This window comes from Trachurus japonicus, chromosome 16 (genome assembly GCF_045865225.1).
Source record: "Trachurus japonicus isolate A0001 chromosome 16, Traja_1.0".
In the NCBI taxonomy this organism is placed as follows: Eukaryota; Metazoa; Chordata; class Actinopteri; order Carangiformes; family Carangidae; genus Trachurus; species Trachurus japonicus.
In genome coordinates, this window is record NC_140922.1 from 15,308,367 (window position 1) to 15,324,491 (window position 16,125).

Consider the following 16,125-nt stretch of genomic DNA (forward strand, 5'->3'; position numbering starts at 1 on the left):
GAAATCATAGTCTCTTTGGTGAAATATGATGACTAATGACTAATGAAGTAAAACACGTGCTACAGAAAATAGCACAAAAATGTTCTGGTGCGGTGTGACTGTACACGGTGCAACGTACGGATTCCAGCCCAGGTCCTGTTGGTTAATATAGAGGATTCCCGCCCTGGACACAGTAGCAGGAGTGGCCGTCCTGAGGTGACTGATTTCAAACACCAGTCGCATGGAGGAGGTAAGTGGCACACGTTCATTACTCGCCAGAGTCAGAACCTGAAAGAAATGTTACAGTATGAAGCATTATAGTTTCTAAATATCATAACATTTGAATGGTCAATACGATGGACATGACACTACCCAAACGATAAGGTAAACACCTCCATATCTCATCAGGTTTGACAGACTTGCTTTAGAATATTTCAAAGGCACAGGATCACTGTGACATGATTCATTGCTCTGGAAAAATACCTCCAAGTACTCACACTCCAGGAAGTGATTGCTGAAGGAGGGGGAAAGAAACATCTTTTTCTATCTATACCACCTTAGTTGCTATGTGTTGTACAATAGTGTATGAGTGAACAGAAGGGAGGTACCTTGTTGTCATCCATCACTGTGTTGAGTGATTCAATCCACATCGGATCAATGTCTCCATCCAACACAATCCACTTAGGTCCTAGGTGGGAGATGTTTGCCTGCTCTCGCATCAGTGATGAAAGCAAACCTTACAAAGAGATTTAAAGATACAAACAACTGAGATATCAAGGCATAAGCACTATTTAGACCTGTTTCTTGTGTTCTACTTTTCTAATTCTCTTTTAAAATCAGCTCTGCCTACCATCTTTCCACTCTCGCGTTACAGGATGGATCAAGCCAAACAATTCATCTCTGTCCACTGCCTTTGGATTGAGGTCATTCCACACAGGCTTCTTCTTCAAGTTTACATATGTTTTATGGAGAACTCTCAGCATCTGTTAAAATAAACATACCTGATATTCCACATCTGCCTTATTAAGCAGAGCATCTGATTGGAGAAAATGCTTGAAATCTAAGTAATCTAACCTGGCTTTTCCCAGTCCCTGCATTTCCAACAACAAAGACTGAATGACGTACTCCCATCAGTTCCTCCAACTGCACCACCTAGTAACAAAATAAAGTCATTCATGAAAACATTTTCATTCTTTTCTTAAGTATTTGCAGAATATACACCAGGGCTATTCAACTAGCAGCCCCCGGGCCAGAACCAGCCCGTATGTCAAGTTAGACCAGCCCCCCGGCCCATCAACCAATAAAATAAAATAATAAAAAGAAAATAATAATTTTCAGAAAATACAAAAAAAAAACTTTTTTTTTCATAAAACCTAACATTAATAGTGAAAAGCAAAGAAAGAGTGGAGAAATTGTGCAATATTTTTGCCAAAAGAAATGTTTGACGCTCCTATACATGCCCATTTTACGACACTTGCGGCAGTTAACGACACACTGTCTACAGCAGACCAGAGAGAGTCTGGCCAGAAGTCTCTCCCACACTACCCATCCTGGGCTACACAGTGTCGGCCCGCTCCGCCTGAATTTTTTTATTTATTTTATTTATTCATTTTTAGAGAATGGAGAAACTAATAGCCTACTGTAACTAGTAATCTAACTAATTACTTTTGAAATAAAGTAATAAGAACTGTAACATGATAAGCCTATTTTTAAGAAGAGTAATCAGTACCACCAGTAATCTAATTACTTTTCAAGGTTAATTTGCCCAACACTGCTGCTGTCGATGAAATTGTAACAGAAGATAGCTCAGAAGAATGACCGGCCCACAGGCCACAGTCCTCCAACAAAATTGACCCCCTCACAACTATAGTTGAATAGCCCTGGTATACACCATATATTGTCAAACCTTAAGGATGAATGTCTCCTCTGGCTGGAGCCGGAGCTCCAGTGTGCTCTTCCGGATGGCCTTTTCAAATTCACAGCTTCTCTCTCTCTCAACCTCCAGGCCTGGGAACAGGTCTCCCAGCAGTCCCAAAAAGATGGCCACATCCTCAGTCACAATTTTAGGCATGTTGAAGTCTCTAAGAGCACGCATTAGCACCTACAGGTATAAAGTGTAGCGAGAAATGGTTTTATAGGTTATATAATACAATCCTTCTTCCTCTTGCAGCTGTGAGGTGATGTACACAAACACATGTAAGTCACCTGATCCTCTGGTCTTGTCTTGTCTCTTCTTCTTAGTCCCCCTGCCACAAGCAGAACAGACTTGACAGCACGCAAACCCCAATCATAGTGGTCCTAACAGACAAATGAGGACAGACAGTAAAGATGTGTACTCCTGTGTTTACACTTACCATAAATCATGTCATACAAAGTACTAAGAGTTATTGAATGGTTTCATGCATCACCGAGCTCCTGAGGCATAGCTGAAAAGATTTATTATTGATGTTCTGTTCTAAGCCAACATTATGAAATATAACAGTGCTTAGTGATTTTCTCCTACCTGCTTAGAGAGCAGTTCTTTGCAGAGAGTGTAAAGAGTGATAAACTTCCTGGCTAAAAGCTTAGCACCACGGAAGCCCTCTGCCACCAACATTATCTCACAAATAAGCTCAGTGTCAGGCACCACCATGGCACAGGGTCTACAGCAGGAAACAAAAGGAGCAGACAATGAATTCCATGTTGACTTAAGGCACCGTATAAGGAAAGTGACTGTATCATTCCCACCTGAAAAGAGCTTTGAGGTTCTCAGGTAGCTCTGTCCTGCCTGCATAGCCAGGGTTCATTGTGATGAAAATCCCTACAGAGGGCTTTAAGACAATTTCTTTATCGAGGAACAGGAACCTGTGAGATTGCAGAAAGTGTTGACAAACATCTAGTATACTTTCTCAACATTAAGATTTATCAAGTATTGTGTGTAATCAATCACCTTTTCTTTTTAGAGCGAATTGCGTCCTGTATAGTTTTAACCTGCACTGCGACAACTGACAGAACATCCACAGCGATACGATTGAACTCATCAAAGCAGCCCCATGCTCCAGTCTGGGCCAGACCCTTGTATATATTTCCAATTGACTGAACATAAACAAAAAACATTTACAAATTTGCATGTTCACTGAAACATCTAAACCAGACATGAACTTGGCTAAGAAAATAATCATGATCTGTCACACCTTGTAGTCCATCTGCTCAGAACAGTTGAAGATGTATACCATGACACCCATGGCTCTGCCAAGATCCTTAGTGGTCTCAGTCTTCCCTGTTCCCGCGGGGCCTGCTGGGGCTCCACTCATGGTCAGGTGGAGTGACTGAGTCAAGGTAATGTAGCACCTAAACTTGGCAACAGCCCACAGAAAAACACAACTGTACTGGTTAGCAAAGTTAGATATAGCATATGTGTTGAAAACACTGGACACTTAACTCGAATAGGCAGCAGACCTACCGGTCTGTGAGGGGAGTGATGACCAGGCGTGGTGTATTTCCGAGATATTCATAAGAATACAGGAACTGAGCATCACAGATGTTGACATAGCAGTGATGCTGCTGCTCGCTCCAGCGATGTCTAAGCTGGGAAAGCCACTGAAAAGCCTGTGAAGTGGAGACCTGTACACAGATGGCTAGTATCAAACTATGTCAAAGAGATAATTAATCACCAGAGATGGAGCACACATTAGACTCTAGCAGGTGAAGGTTCATCTTTTCAATACAGCTTGATTAGAACAAATTTCATGAAATGGCAGTCATGAACAAAAAACTGCAATCAAACTTTAGACAAGCAAAATAAAGACATTCTGTGACAATGTATCATTATATTTACGTTACACCTTGAGTAAAATGTTCTTGTAGCTCTAAAGTTAATTCAGCCACACAAAAAAGGAATACTTGATTATAATGTGATTCAGTTATGCTCACCTTTTGCAGTATGAGGTTGGTAACAACATCTCTGGCATGGACATCAATCGTGCATATTGTCATGATCTTCTGTCTGTCACCTGAACTCAGCTCTCCCAGAAGCATACTGATCAGAGAGTTGAGTTGAGAAATCTGCAGGTGGGAAGAAAAATGGATTCAAAGGAATGCTGAAGAAACCAGACAGTTCAAATAAGAGAAGAACACAATAAGATAGCAATACACATGCTGTATATTTCACATTGCCTTTCTCGTTTGTAATTTTAAGTATTGAAAGTCACATTACAACAGCAAAGACTGTGTAACAATGTAAACAACAGAATAAAGAATATTCCCCTAGTACTGAGTTGTTATTTTGACCAAAATATTACTGGATGTCCTGCATATGTCACAGGCCCTGTATAACAGCAGGTTAGATATTCTCACATGTAATATTATGTGTACCTGTTTCTTGTTGTAATCTTTCAGTGCATACTCAAATCCTTCCTCAAGTCTTTTAAACACAAGCTCCATATCGTTGCTCCACCAGATCTGAGATCCAGTGAGAGCCACTTGGGCAGGGAAGTCGAGGATCCACTGCTCTCTGGGCCGGTCCTCGTACACAGACACAGACTCAGAGAGGTGACCCCTGACACTTTCCTTCATAGACTCCTCCAGACCAGTAAGCCATTCCTCCACCTAAAACACAGTATTCCTTTCCAAGTTGTTTCATCAATTGTGATCGCTAATCCATATTATTAAATTCTGAATGTATGCAGTGTCTTACCGGCCCCAAACAGCGACATTCAGCCTGGAAGGGGACATACTCTCTCTCTTTGCTGTACATTCCCACTACAACTTTAGGATTATCCAACTGCTCTTTTTTGGAAAACTCAAGATCTGACATGTTGCTGAACAATTTTGAGAGGTGGACAGTTACCTGCAAAACACAATCATTAACTTTTTCATGACAAATATAGTGCAGTAAGCCTAAACATGGTGACAACAAATATATTTTTTAAAAAAACATAAAGGAGTAATCTACATTACTGTACCTCTTTGGGACGACTCCCTTTAGAAAGGATGTCCAACAAGTCTGCAGATGAAATAAAATAGAATCGTGGAAAAGCAAGTCTCTTCGTCTCCAGGTATTCAGCAAGAGCTTTTTCACACAGTGCCAGCCTGTAAGAAAGAGGGTACAGGAAAATAAGGACAAACTTAACTGAAAACAGTATAATGACATTTTTAAAATACCAAACTGTTCATAAACCTTTTCTGTAGATCTTCTAACTTCTCAAATAGATGAGGTTTGTTGGTGGCCTCGATGACATTTTTGGTCTTGGCGCTGTCTAACATTAGCTCCTGAAAGAACCAAAAAAAACCTCACATTTACGACCATGAAAACCACTGAATTTACATAACTGCATGACTGGCATATTATGTACAGACCTTAAATTCTCCATCTATAGCTTGGAACCTGTGTGCATCTGCAGGCAGCTGTTGGCAGATGTCATCACAGCCTTTGAAGATGCTTTGCAGGTAGGCCCACATCCTTTGGACCTCCATCCAGACCATCAACACAGAGTCAGCCACGGTCAGCTGTTTTTGTAGTTCAACCACCTGGGAAAGGAAGTGGTCTACATACTTGCTCTGAAAGACGCCCTGGAGCTGAACCTTGAGGACGAGAACACAGAACCATTAGCATAGTTTATCTAAAGGATTTAGTACAATGTAAAACTCCTACACACATATTACCACCCAACCACATAACCATGCAACACATCACCAGATAACAAGACTCCGCCTGTGTCCGAAATCACTCCCTCATTCACTTCTCCCTACTCACTATATAGTGAATTCTATATAGAGGACTATATAGTGAGCTCACTGATAAAATGAAAAAACACTTTCGGACACTACTCTGCCACACAGTTAATTACGTCACACAATTAAAACGTTGTAGATCAATGATCATAACAACGATAAATGACCGAATTGTATTATGGTATATATTACTTGCTTAGTGACCATCAGTTGTACTGTATCTTTTCATGCTGCATTGTGGGATACTGAGTCCACTTATAGGGTATATTAATACTCACTAAACATCCTGAAAGCACTACAAAATGACGTGATCACTACGTATATAGTCCACTATATAGTGAGTAGTGAGTGATTTTGGACACAGCCATCTTAACATGTATTGTTTAATTTCTAGACAACTTCAACCTCATCAGAATGCTCAGTCATAAAAAAAAAGTGGGGGAGGAAAGCGATCTTTTCACACAAAGATGGAAGCACTTGTAATTGCTGGCTATAAACCCCCCTACCTCCCCAAAATACATCTGGTGTACACATACAAAGACCCCCACAGTGCAACAATGCCCTGTGTCCTAAAGAAGCTATAAATCCAAGGACTCAATAGGGACCTCTCAGTCTCAGCTGTGCTGTTCGACAGTCAGACAGAGCAGCCCCCTTCTGCACTCTCATCTCTATTCAGTGCATCACTATCAGAGCGTCTCACAGACAACTGCTCTTGAGAACAAGTTCAGCAACTTAGATATTTACCTGATGATCCTCAAGAGTTTCAATAAGTTCCTCGTCACATTGAAGAAGTGGCACAGATGTCTGGTAATGATCTTCATATGAAAGCTCCATTGATGCCCATGTTTGACTTATTTCTGTTACAACCTAAAATTCAAATAACACATAGTATAATGATGACACTGTTTAAATTCAAACTGTATGACTGTATTTCCAACTATCAATAAACCTTATCTAACAATAAACAAATAAAGTGATTCTGGCTGTCCAGTGAAAACTTTATATCTCCCATCTGGGTGTGTTTTTATCTTTCAACTTTGAAGAGGTCTGAACCCTATTCATAATAGAGAGCTTTGTCAAGAAATGGTGTGTGATACAGTATGTGACATATGTCATTGGTAACTATGAGTCAAAGACTCCGCTTTTGATGTGGTTGCATTTATTCATAGTTAAAGACGAACCTTCTCAATGGCCATCTCTTTGACTGCCTTATCCACAATGTTGCGAACTTCATCTTCGAACAAATGCAGCTGCAGAGCCAAAAGGTCTTCCAAGGTGGTACTGTCAGTCACAGTGATGTCCATCTGATTTAAAAGAATTATTTTCAAATGCAAACTTCTGTCAACCAAGACATGCAAAACGTTGTTCTATAGTAAGACCTCTACTTGGTACGCACCTGTGTCGCGCTAATTAGCTGCACCCAGTGGCGCTCTCGTATTGCCAGGTTCTGTAGATGACTCACGGCCCGCAGTGACGCCAACAGGTTCTTTACATAAAGGTCTAGCCCAGAATACACATCCCACACACGAGCCTCTTTGTCAAGCTTCCGTATGTCCTACACAAACAGAAGGCAGGTAAACATAATTAGTTATTAAGGGCATCTGTTACAAACAGCAATGGTGCATGACAGCAAGACAGCAGGAGAGATGTGCTGGTGTGATGTAGCACTGTTGGTGACCTCACCTTGGCAAACCTCCACAATTCTGCATCCATCTGGTCCACGTTTATCTGCCTCCATTTGGTCATTGTCCAGTTTTTCACACTGCTCTGTATAGATAAAGTAACATGCAGAGGGGTCAATGGGCTGAGGGTGCTTAATGGGGACATTTAGTGTCTTTGGGGTATTCAAAGAATCAATGACAGCCACCACGAGGACAGGCTGGTCATGTTATTGAATTATTGGGTTAGCGTTGTAAGGTGATGAGGCATTCAACCGTACTTCCATTTCCTCAGGAATAGAGATGTTTAAGTATGCAATATACATTACGCTACCTACCTGCACAAATACAACAATGTCCCACAGTTCTTTGAGGACAGTGATCTCTCTTCTGCAGAGTTTAATGTCTCTGTAGTCAGGAATAGTGACATCAAATAGATTTGTGGACTCTTGAAGCTCTGTTACTTCTTTCTCCATGTCTCGTATTGCTTTTTCAGACTAGAAAAGAACGTGACAACTGTTATCCATGATGGATAGAGTGTTGTGATATTTTAATGTTGTAATTAAACAAGGGCTGAGCTCATACTTTCTCCAGACTGATGTAGGGATGCACCGTGTTGTAACCAAAGGGTGCAGTTGCTCTGAACATCTCTCTGAATTTTGCTTGTTTTACCTGAAAAATAACAGATACCACTTGAATGGTCTTCAAACCTTCAAAAGTGTGCATATATAATTTTTTCTCAAATTAAAATATAAAAGTGACTTGTCACCTCAAATGCCATGCATCGTCTTCGTAAAACCATCACTTCTACATTCTGCATGGGAGCTACATCATGCCTTACTTTCACGGCCAGTTTTTTAGCTTCACACCATTTCTCTGGAAGTTCCTATGGAGAGAATTTGTTTGAAAGTTAAATGGCAAACATACAACGATCAGGCATAAGACATGTCTATGGTGAAACCAAAGAGGAATTTCCACTCAGTGGATAATAAAGTTTTCTTAATCGTTTTCGTAATAACATTATGGCTGCCTGCCTAATATTGTGTTGGTCCTGCTTTTGCTCATTACAATTTGTCCCTTTTCAAACTCGTTCAAATCCTTACGCTTGTCCATTCTTCCAGCTGTGAGGACAAAATGTTCACTTGCTACCTAATATATCTCACCCACTAACAGGTGCTATGATGAAGTGTAATTTAGAGTTATTCACTTCACCTGTCAGTGGTCATAATGTTATGCCTGATTGGTGTATATAATATATACAGCATTCTGATTTCTTGTCTCTGAATAAATCATTACTAATTTACTAATTTGCGACTTAAAAGTCGTAAGGAAAAAGTAGTATTAACCCCTTCCTTTCTTTACCTCCATCTGAGAATAGACTTGGTCTGGTATGGTCACACCATATCGTTCCAGGAGGATAATTGTGTCTCTGAGAGGATCAAACATCTTGTCTGTGGCTGTTTGTCGGTCTCTGACAGCCAGCAGGTGACTCATAACTTCCACCAAGTCATGGTGGTCTCCGTTGGCCAAAGGATGGTTCAATCCTTCAACAGTGGTTCGGACAAATGTTTGTAGCTCATCAAGACTGAGAGAGAAAGCACACAGTAAGAAGAACCGAAGTTTTGGTCTGGTTTGTAAATAGACATTCAAATCTTAACTTTACCTGTTAGTGACATAAGTCAGGAGGTGTTCTTTGAAAAGCCAGCTCCACTTCATTACAATGTTGAGCAGGCTGACTTTAAAGAACTTGATATCTACCCGAAACCATCCATTGAAAACTCTGAAATCTTCAAGCTTGGAAATTTCAGAATAGAGATCTTCAAAATAATCTATCTATAAAATTAAGATCACATCAGAGATTACAATTAGGATGCCTGGCATGCACAGACAATATGATCCATGATTTAATAAAGCCTTTTTTTTAACCTGTTCTTTGAAGTTATCGATTGTAGGCGGGTTCTCAGGGAGTACATCTGCTCTATGAGCCTCCATCTCTTCAGCTGTTAGAACACGTCCATACAGGAGAAACTGGCTGAGAAACTCAGCCCTGTCATCTTGCCACAGATGGGTGTAGCAGTCAAACTTTCTCTGGTAATTTATAGCTTTCCTCAGGACGTTCTCCACTCGCTCCATTATTTCATGTCTCAGGTCCAACAAATCCAGCATGCCATCCATTACATCCTGTAAGAGTTATATTACATGACATATAACATCTGCAGTGTCTTATACTTAAAGGGGAATGCACTCTAACGAGTTTAGAAAGTTTAAGCTGAATACCTTTTAACTAGTTTAAATTAAATGATTTAGAAATGCAATCTGCTAAATGGAAAATGTACTTAATACTTGTGCCTCTTACAAGTTCAATTATACTGTATATCAGAGCATATCATAATTATATAGATTAAAAACTGCAGAGCATGCAATATGGTTTGTATGCATACACATTAATTCGACACATCAACATCAAAATCACTTTCAAGCATTACAGTATGACCAAATAACTGATTTTCTTCTATCTTAACAGAACAGAACCACTGTAATATGTAAACTATGTCTGTTTTGACATCCAAAAAGAACATAACAGTACCTGGTAGCTCTCCGTGCTCAGATGTGCAGCCACTCTGTTGATATTAACTGAAGTCTTGAATATGTCTCCAACCAGTCCCTCTACTAGTTCGTAGAGGCCATCCCCTGCATCTCTTTCCAGTGAGGGGAAGAAGACCATTTCTGAACCATTCAGCATCAACTGAGCCTCAAACAGGGGGGCCTGGTTTAGCCAAGACTCCATGTTGTCCACGAAGAACTGAAGCGAGTGGCTGAGGTAGCTGAAGAGTCCCTCCACCACCATCTCATCCACATATTCCAGGTAGGACTGCCACACTTCTGAGGCAGGGTCAGCATGGAAAAGGACCATATTCTCCTGATGAAAATTGTAGAATATTGGAGAGATGGTCACCACAAAAACTATCAATACTTTGTATTTTTGTAAGTATTGCATTGAAAAATGTTAAATACACAAGTGGCTTTTATAATAAATTCAGCCATAGACACCTGCACCAGCTCATAGATATGATCTCCATCCTTCCTCATGCCCCTGTACTTCTTGTTGACACGGTCTCCTCTGTCTTCCAGTTGGATGAGTGATCCTTTCTTGTTATCCTTTCTGCAAAACATGGTTTGTTTGCTCCATCCTTTCATCAATGACTGAATGGCTTCACAGTTTTCCTTGGCTCTACTGACTCTACATGCGAGGTCTTGGACCAGGTCTTTGGTGGTGCTGATGAAGCCACAGCAGTCCACATCCTGCCATGTCAAGTCAGTCTCTGCTCTGGTCAGCTGCAGGTCTATGGATTCCAGCTCAGCTCGGATGAGAGGAAGTTCTACCTCTAGCACCGTCTGCTTGAGCTTATTGTACCATTGTACTAACAGCTGCAGACTGCTTACATACTGGAAAATGCAAGTGGGAAGAAAATACATATTTTCAGTGTCTTCTATGTAAAAGATAATTAAAAAGGCATGCTGCTTGTTATTTAACTCACATAGTTGTGCACAAGTGTGTGAGCCCATAAAGCAATATGCTTTTTTCTTACCTTTGTGAACATGTCACGCTTATCAAACACAGTCATTGCAGCTGCAGGGATGTTGACCTGACTGAGAGTCTGAATATACTTCACATCTTTCAAGACTTCAGTCAGCTGAGGAGTGAAAGGAAATAGTGATTAAGTCATATGCATAGTCACAGTGGGGTGGTGGCAAAATGTTTTGTCTCTACTAACAGAAACCTTTGGAGAATATAATAACCTAAATTAAATAACTATAGCAAATAGCTATTCCCCTTGAACAGTAGTTGTTTTTTTTCACCTCTCATCAATTCAGTCAGCAGTGTGTAAAATGGATTTGCACCACTGTAGAGAATTTTTTTAGAGATCTAATTTTGAGGGACATATATATAGAAGTGCACAGGAACACATTATTTTAAAAAAAAAAGACAAAGAACGCTACGTCAGTCTCTCCCAATAAGTTGAAAAATGATTTAGCGCTGTGGGACAACAATTACCTTTGGATTGAAGTTGACTGAGACCAGGCCAGATGAGGTATTTCTGCAGATAAGGGGCTGGTTCAGGTTGATCAAGCAGGCCTGCTCTAAACGATTACACCATTCAGAGTAAATGTCCACCTCATATTGGTCCAGTAGACTCATCATCTCCATGTACATGTTGTTCTCCTTCGCCATCTCCACACCCTCTGTAGACCTGGAAATGTTGCAAATAGTAAAGGTTGATACTGAACTGTGTATCTGTATACCTGCTAGTATTGGTAACTAATTCATTCATTCACTGGTAAATAGTCAGGTGTTTTTACTGACATGTCAAATAGTAATCTTATTTTTTCCCAAGGTGTTTGAATACGTTCCCTGAGCATTTTTGCCCACTTCAGCGCTCCGGATGTCTGAGCCATGTTCTTAGTCAGGCCTCTCTCCACCTGTACAGAAAATAAATAACTTTTCAGTTCAAGTGCCTTGAATAGATATTGCTAATATGTCAGTGGTGAGTTTAATATTGATTACCTGATGGATCTGGGATTTAAACAGACATTTACATTTCTCCAGTTCTTCTCGGAAATGTTGCTGTAGCAAAAAGAAGTTAGGGCTGAATATCTGTCTAATTTGGCTTCTCTCAAGGAAGGGTCCGACTATAGTTAGCAGCTAAAGGACAAAAGACAACAGAAATTAGACTTGTCAGTAACTCATAACAGTCTTGTTTGTGGCATCATTATGCAACTATTATCCAGTCATGCTTACTTTAAAAGCTGATTCCAGTCCTGAACAATCCTTAAACGCCAAGCACAGGAGGCTGGCAAGATGGCATTCAAAATCCACAGTCCAGGCTTTGAAGTCCTTATATTCATTTTCAAAATCCTGCAGACAAATTAATTAATTAACTCATTTAAAGGTCTGTATCATGATTTTGCTCTAAGTCCCCATAAAATTCATAATTAGCATTTGAAATGCTGTCAAAAGTGACAGTGATTCTTCTACAATTTCACCTGAGAGTTTAAGTCAAATGGGCTGTTTTCACTGTGCTTCAACACTTCGCAGTGGTTAGTGAACTCTGTGTACATCTGAGCAGCATGCTCACTGTAGAGCTTCCCCTTAAGTCCACCAAATTCCAGCTTTTCCATCCTCTGAAAGTCCTGCATAATGTCAAACAAGCCCTGAAAAGATAACACATTGAATTGGAGAACACTGTATACAAGCCCACAGTGACACATGAACACAAAAAAGGAAGAAAAAAAAGGGTCTCACCTCCAGCTGTAGCATACGATTAAGGAACTGGTTGAAACGTGCAAAAATCATGGCAGATGGGAAATCCCAGGGTGCATGTTTCACATGGTTGGCCAACCTCTCCCTCTGGGTCTGGTAACTGTCTCTGAAACATCTGAAGACTTGTATTACCTTCTTTACCATTTGCAGACTTTCCACTGGATCCTCTCTCAGCAGCAGATCTTCAGAGAGGTATGTAGATGCCTACAGGGTGATAGATTTTATATCTGTCAATTTTTTTTTCACACACAAAGAGGTAATAACAGACGTCAGAGATATGGTGATTAAAATCCCATGCACTGTCTTATTGGATTTGCAATAATTTGGTGTCATGATGTAAACCAATATAAAAGAAAATTGAAATGAGAATCCTTACCTGTTCAATGAGCAGATTGCAAAATTCTCGTAGTAAGACAACAATACATGCTGGTCTTTGATAAGACTGGCAGTTGGTCCAGATAAGGAAGAGTGTGTGAAATAGTGCAGGGATGAATGTTTCCAAGTGAGGAAACCCTCCCTTTTCCAGCTGAGATATGTGTGCATTTAGTGGCTGTAGATGGAGGTCAATGTCCTGGGCCTCTTGTAGTGCTTTTGATTGAGAAAAAAGAAGATTTAAAACGAGGGTTTGGTATTCACATTATGATGTACATCTGACGTTTCAGAAGGATCAAACTACAGTTTGGTCATAAGAAAGAGACAAGCTAATCTTACCATCAAATACATTTCCAACTAGAGTCTTGATTGTTGGATAATAGCTGCTATCCATCATCTCTAAAATCTTTGCCATCTTTTGAACAACGGGACTCTGCAGCTGCAAGTGACAGTCACAAACACTTCAACAAAAGTGTAACACCAGGAGACAAAACTAAACTGAACAATACCTAAATGAAGGTTAGGAGAAAAGGAAAGAATACCTGATGATAGATGTTCTGTATGTTGTTCTTCCTGGAAGCCCAAAACTTCAGCTCTACACTGGGCCCTGGATTACAACTGGCCCTCAATAGATCCGATGAATCCTCCTTTAAAATTTTCTGGATAAGGTTGGTCCAGTTGATGACCTGGGTCTCTATGGCGTGGGCCAGTGCCCTGTCATTGTTATTATACCTGAATGTGAAAATATTTGTTACTCAACCGTACAGCTTATGAAATAAAAGCTAACTCTGTGTTTTCTTACATATTGAAAATGCTGTGTGAAGTTTCCATCCTATCTGTCGCACTTGGGATAGGGAGTACGGTTTTCCCTAAAACCTGTCCCTGCACAACTGATGTTATGCTGCACATGCTCTCAACATGTCGTGCCATGTCTTCAGACATTAGATTTGGCCACATCTGGTGGTTTTTGTTGTTTGACAGCAGCGGAACGCATACCTAACGAGAGACACAAAGTGAACAAACCTACACATTATGAAGGCAAGCTGGAAACAACAATAAACGGGTGTAAATAAGTCACTGAAGATATAGTAAAAGGTCTGTTTATGAGACAGGCCTGTGACAGGAACAATCACCTGCTCAACTGTGCTGGACAGTTGCAGAAGTGGTGATGGAGACAGGAGGCCAAAGAGCAGCAGTTCCCTGTAGTTTTCACTGTTGATAGGATGAACTCTCTTCTTGAGAAAATACATGGCCTTGTTTTGAGCAACAGGGGAAACCTGCATAATACCACAATATTTTATTAAAAACAAATATGGCATTTCCAGGTAGGCAACTAACAGCTAACATTTCTTACTTTTAGCCAACTCGCTTATTTGCCAAATGTATACATGCTACTTATGAATGTACTGTGATGTTACAGGCGTACCTCCTTTGAAGCAACCAGACAACCTTTTTTCGATGAGGAGAAAAACACAACAGACTCCTTCTCGAAGAAGTCTTTCAGAAGAGTTTGAAACTCTTCGTGGACAGCACTCTTTTCCCATGTTTGACGCTGCAGTCGGAGAAGCCCACAAACTTTTTCTCCGACAAACTTTACTCTGACGTCCTCAAGAAAAGTGGGCACACTCTCGTCGTCGGACATGATTTCTCTATAACCATGACATGTTTTTATCCCCGTCACTTCCACTGACAAACGTGTAAAGAAAAAATAAAATAAGAAAGCTTACTCGTTGCGACTCCGAAAAATGTTCTCCAACAAATATTAACTTCGTTTTACATTATTTATTTCGAAGTTGCGACATATCTGTGTGGAGCGAGGACTGGCACGAGCTGTGTCTGTGCAGCCTCGGGGGCGGTTCAGCATTCCGTTACCTAGCAACACCCACAACCCTCAATCACTGCCAGGTGCCTTGACCAGCTCAGCTCACAGTGAAATTAAAACTTTCTCAAAGGATCACATTTCCCAGTTTACTTTATGATTTTTTTATATATATATATAGGCTAAAACTTAACAACGGTTTATTAATGTATCTACTTTTGGCTGTGAAGCACAGTGAGTTGCTCTGGCAGGAAATGTGCTATTTAAATCAAGTGTTTCCTTCCTTACTGACTTCATATTATTTTAGATGAGTGTTCATGTAGATTATATGTTGTTATTTAACCTACAGATGTAGGCTACTCTATTTTTATTCACATACAGTCCATGAGTTTAAAAAGGTCTTCCACAATGCACTGGTATGTTTCAACTTGCTCCATCCTGTTTAGGCCTATTACATCAGTTTGCTTTGTGTCTGAATGATAATTAGTTTGATTTATGTAGGCTTATGATTGAGATGTGCTCTAACAAAAACCTGTAAGTTTAACTAGGCTGTATAGGCCTGCAAGTACACTGTACTATCACATATGGCTATAGGAAGTAGCCTTTTTAAGTTAAAATGAAAATATTTAGTTTGAAATAACACAAAGAAAGTTGGAGCTTAGAAAATGTTCAAAATGTTTTTTCAAATTCAGTAAATCACATGTCTATTTGAAGGTCCCACTCATTGAAATTTGTATGCCTTCTTTTTGTCATGACATATACTAAAGAGTCATTTAACCAGTGGTCCACAGTACATTCCTGATTTTAGCAGCTGAATATTTGTGGCCTCTTTTATGACAAATCTGTCCTCTTTATGACAGGACTGGACATGAAGGGGGCTATGTGTTGGAGCCACAGACTGCAGTAAAATGTATGTGATATATGAGTGTGTGTGAGTACTTTCACTGTTGTCTTAGCAGCAAAGCACTGTACCCAGCAACTGCCATTTACAAGGCACTTTACTACACCTCATTTCAGAGTAGCCTGGAGGTCTGACAGCATGAAATAAATAACAAATTGTACTTTTAGAGCAGCTAAGAGATTTGATTAACTGACTGGTGCCCTGATTTAATAGTGAATGCTTAAAGTAAAGTATTTTTTATAAAATACACTTCTTGCTGTAGTGTGATTTCTTTTCCATTTTTCCTTTTTTCCCCCATATTCCTCTTTTACTACTTTATTTCCACATCAAGAAACAGAGTCTCCAGATCATGGAGAGCGGA

At 40.1% G+C, this 16,125-nt stretch overlaps 1 protein-coding gene across 2 annotated transcripts in view; it reads right to left on the reverse strand.

The window, feature by feature from the left end:
• The window catches only part of LOC146972124 (dynein axonemal heavy chain 11), a 41,467-nt gene extending 26,738 nt beyond the window's left edge, over nt 1-14,729 (reverse strand). For both annotated transcript variants that reach the window (XM_085801946.1, XM_085801947.1), the window contains exons 1-42: nt 14,471-14,729; nt 14,178-14,321; nt 13,847-14,040; nt 13,587-13,776; nt 13,384-13,483; nt 13,049-13,260; nt 12,655-12,876; nt 12,396-12,563; nt 12,151-12,267; nt 11,917-12,054; nt 11,716-11,831; nt 11,407-11,602; nt 10,940-11,044; nt 10,401-10,796; nt 9,937-10,269; nt 9,276-9,530; nt 9,013-9,182; nt 8,712-8,934; nt 8,119-8,235; nt 7,935-8,021; nt 7,688-7,846; nt 7,375-7,458; nt 7,088-7,246; nt 6,873-6,995; nt 6,436-6,558; nt 5,317-5,541; nt 5,138-5,229; nt 4,923-5,049; nt 4,655-4,807; nt 4,333-4,566; nt 3,892-4,023; nt 3,422-3,582; nt 3,153-3,309; nt 2,909-3,054; nt 2,707-2,823; nt 2,483-2,621; nt 2,185-2,277; nt 1,886-2,080; nt 1,054-1,131; nt 830-962; nt 588-715; nt 119-267 (exon numbers count right to left, since the gene is read on the reverse strand). In XM_085801946.1, the coding sequence (XP_085658072.1) occupies nt 119-267; nt 588-715; nt 830-962; nt 1,054-1,131; nt 1,886-2,080; nt 2,185-2,277; nt 2,483-2,621; nt 2,707-2,823; nt 2,909-3,054; nt 3,153-3,309; nt 3,422-3,582; nt 3,892-4,023; nt 4,333-4,566; nt 4,655-4,807; nt 4,923-5,049; nt 5,138-5,229; nt 5,317-5,541; nt 6,436-6,558; nt 6,873-6,995; nt 7,088-7,246; nt 7,375-7,458; nt 7,688-7,846; nt 7,935-8,021; nt 8,119-8,235; nt 8,712-8,934; nt 9,013-9,182; nt 9,276-9,530; nt 9,937-10,269; nt 10,401-10,796; nt 10,940-11,044; nt 11,407-11,602; nt 11,716-11,831; nt 11,917-12,054; nt 12,151-12,267; nt 12,396-12,563; nt 12,655-12,876; nt 13,049-13,260; nt 13,384-13,483; nt 13,587-13,776; nt 13,847-14,040; nt 14,178-14,321; nt 14,471-14,686 (6,806 nt within the window). In that variant the 5' untranslated portion in view covers nt 14,687-14,729. The remainder of the gene's footprint in view (nt 1-118; nt 268-587; nt 716-829; nt 963-1,053; nt 1,132-1,885; nt 2,081-2,184; nt 2,278-2,482; nt 2,622-2,706; nt 2,824-2,908; nt 3,055-3,152; nt 3,310-3,421; nt 3,583-3,891; nt 4,024-4,332; nt 4,567-4,654; nt 4,808-4,922; nt 5,050-5,137; nt 5,230-5,316; nt 5,542-6,435; nt 6,559-6,872; nt 6,996-7,087; nt 7,247-7,374; nt 7,459-7,687; nt 7,847-7,934; nt 8,022-8,118; nt 8,236-8,711; nt 8,935-9,012; nt 9,183-9,275; nt 9,531-9,936; nt 10,270-10,400; nt 10,797-10,939; nt 11,045-11,406; nt 11,603-11,715; nt 11,832-11,916; nt 12,055-12,150; nt 12,268-12,395; nt 12,564-12,654; nt 12,877-13,048; nt 13,261-13,383; nt 13,484-13,586; nt 13,777-13,846; nt 14,041-14,177; nt 14,322-14,470) is intronic.
• Between the last annotated feature and the right edge of the window lie 1,396 nt (nt 14,730-16,125).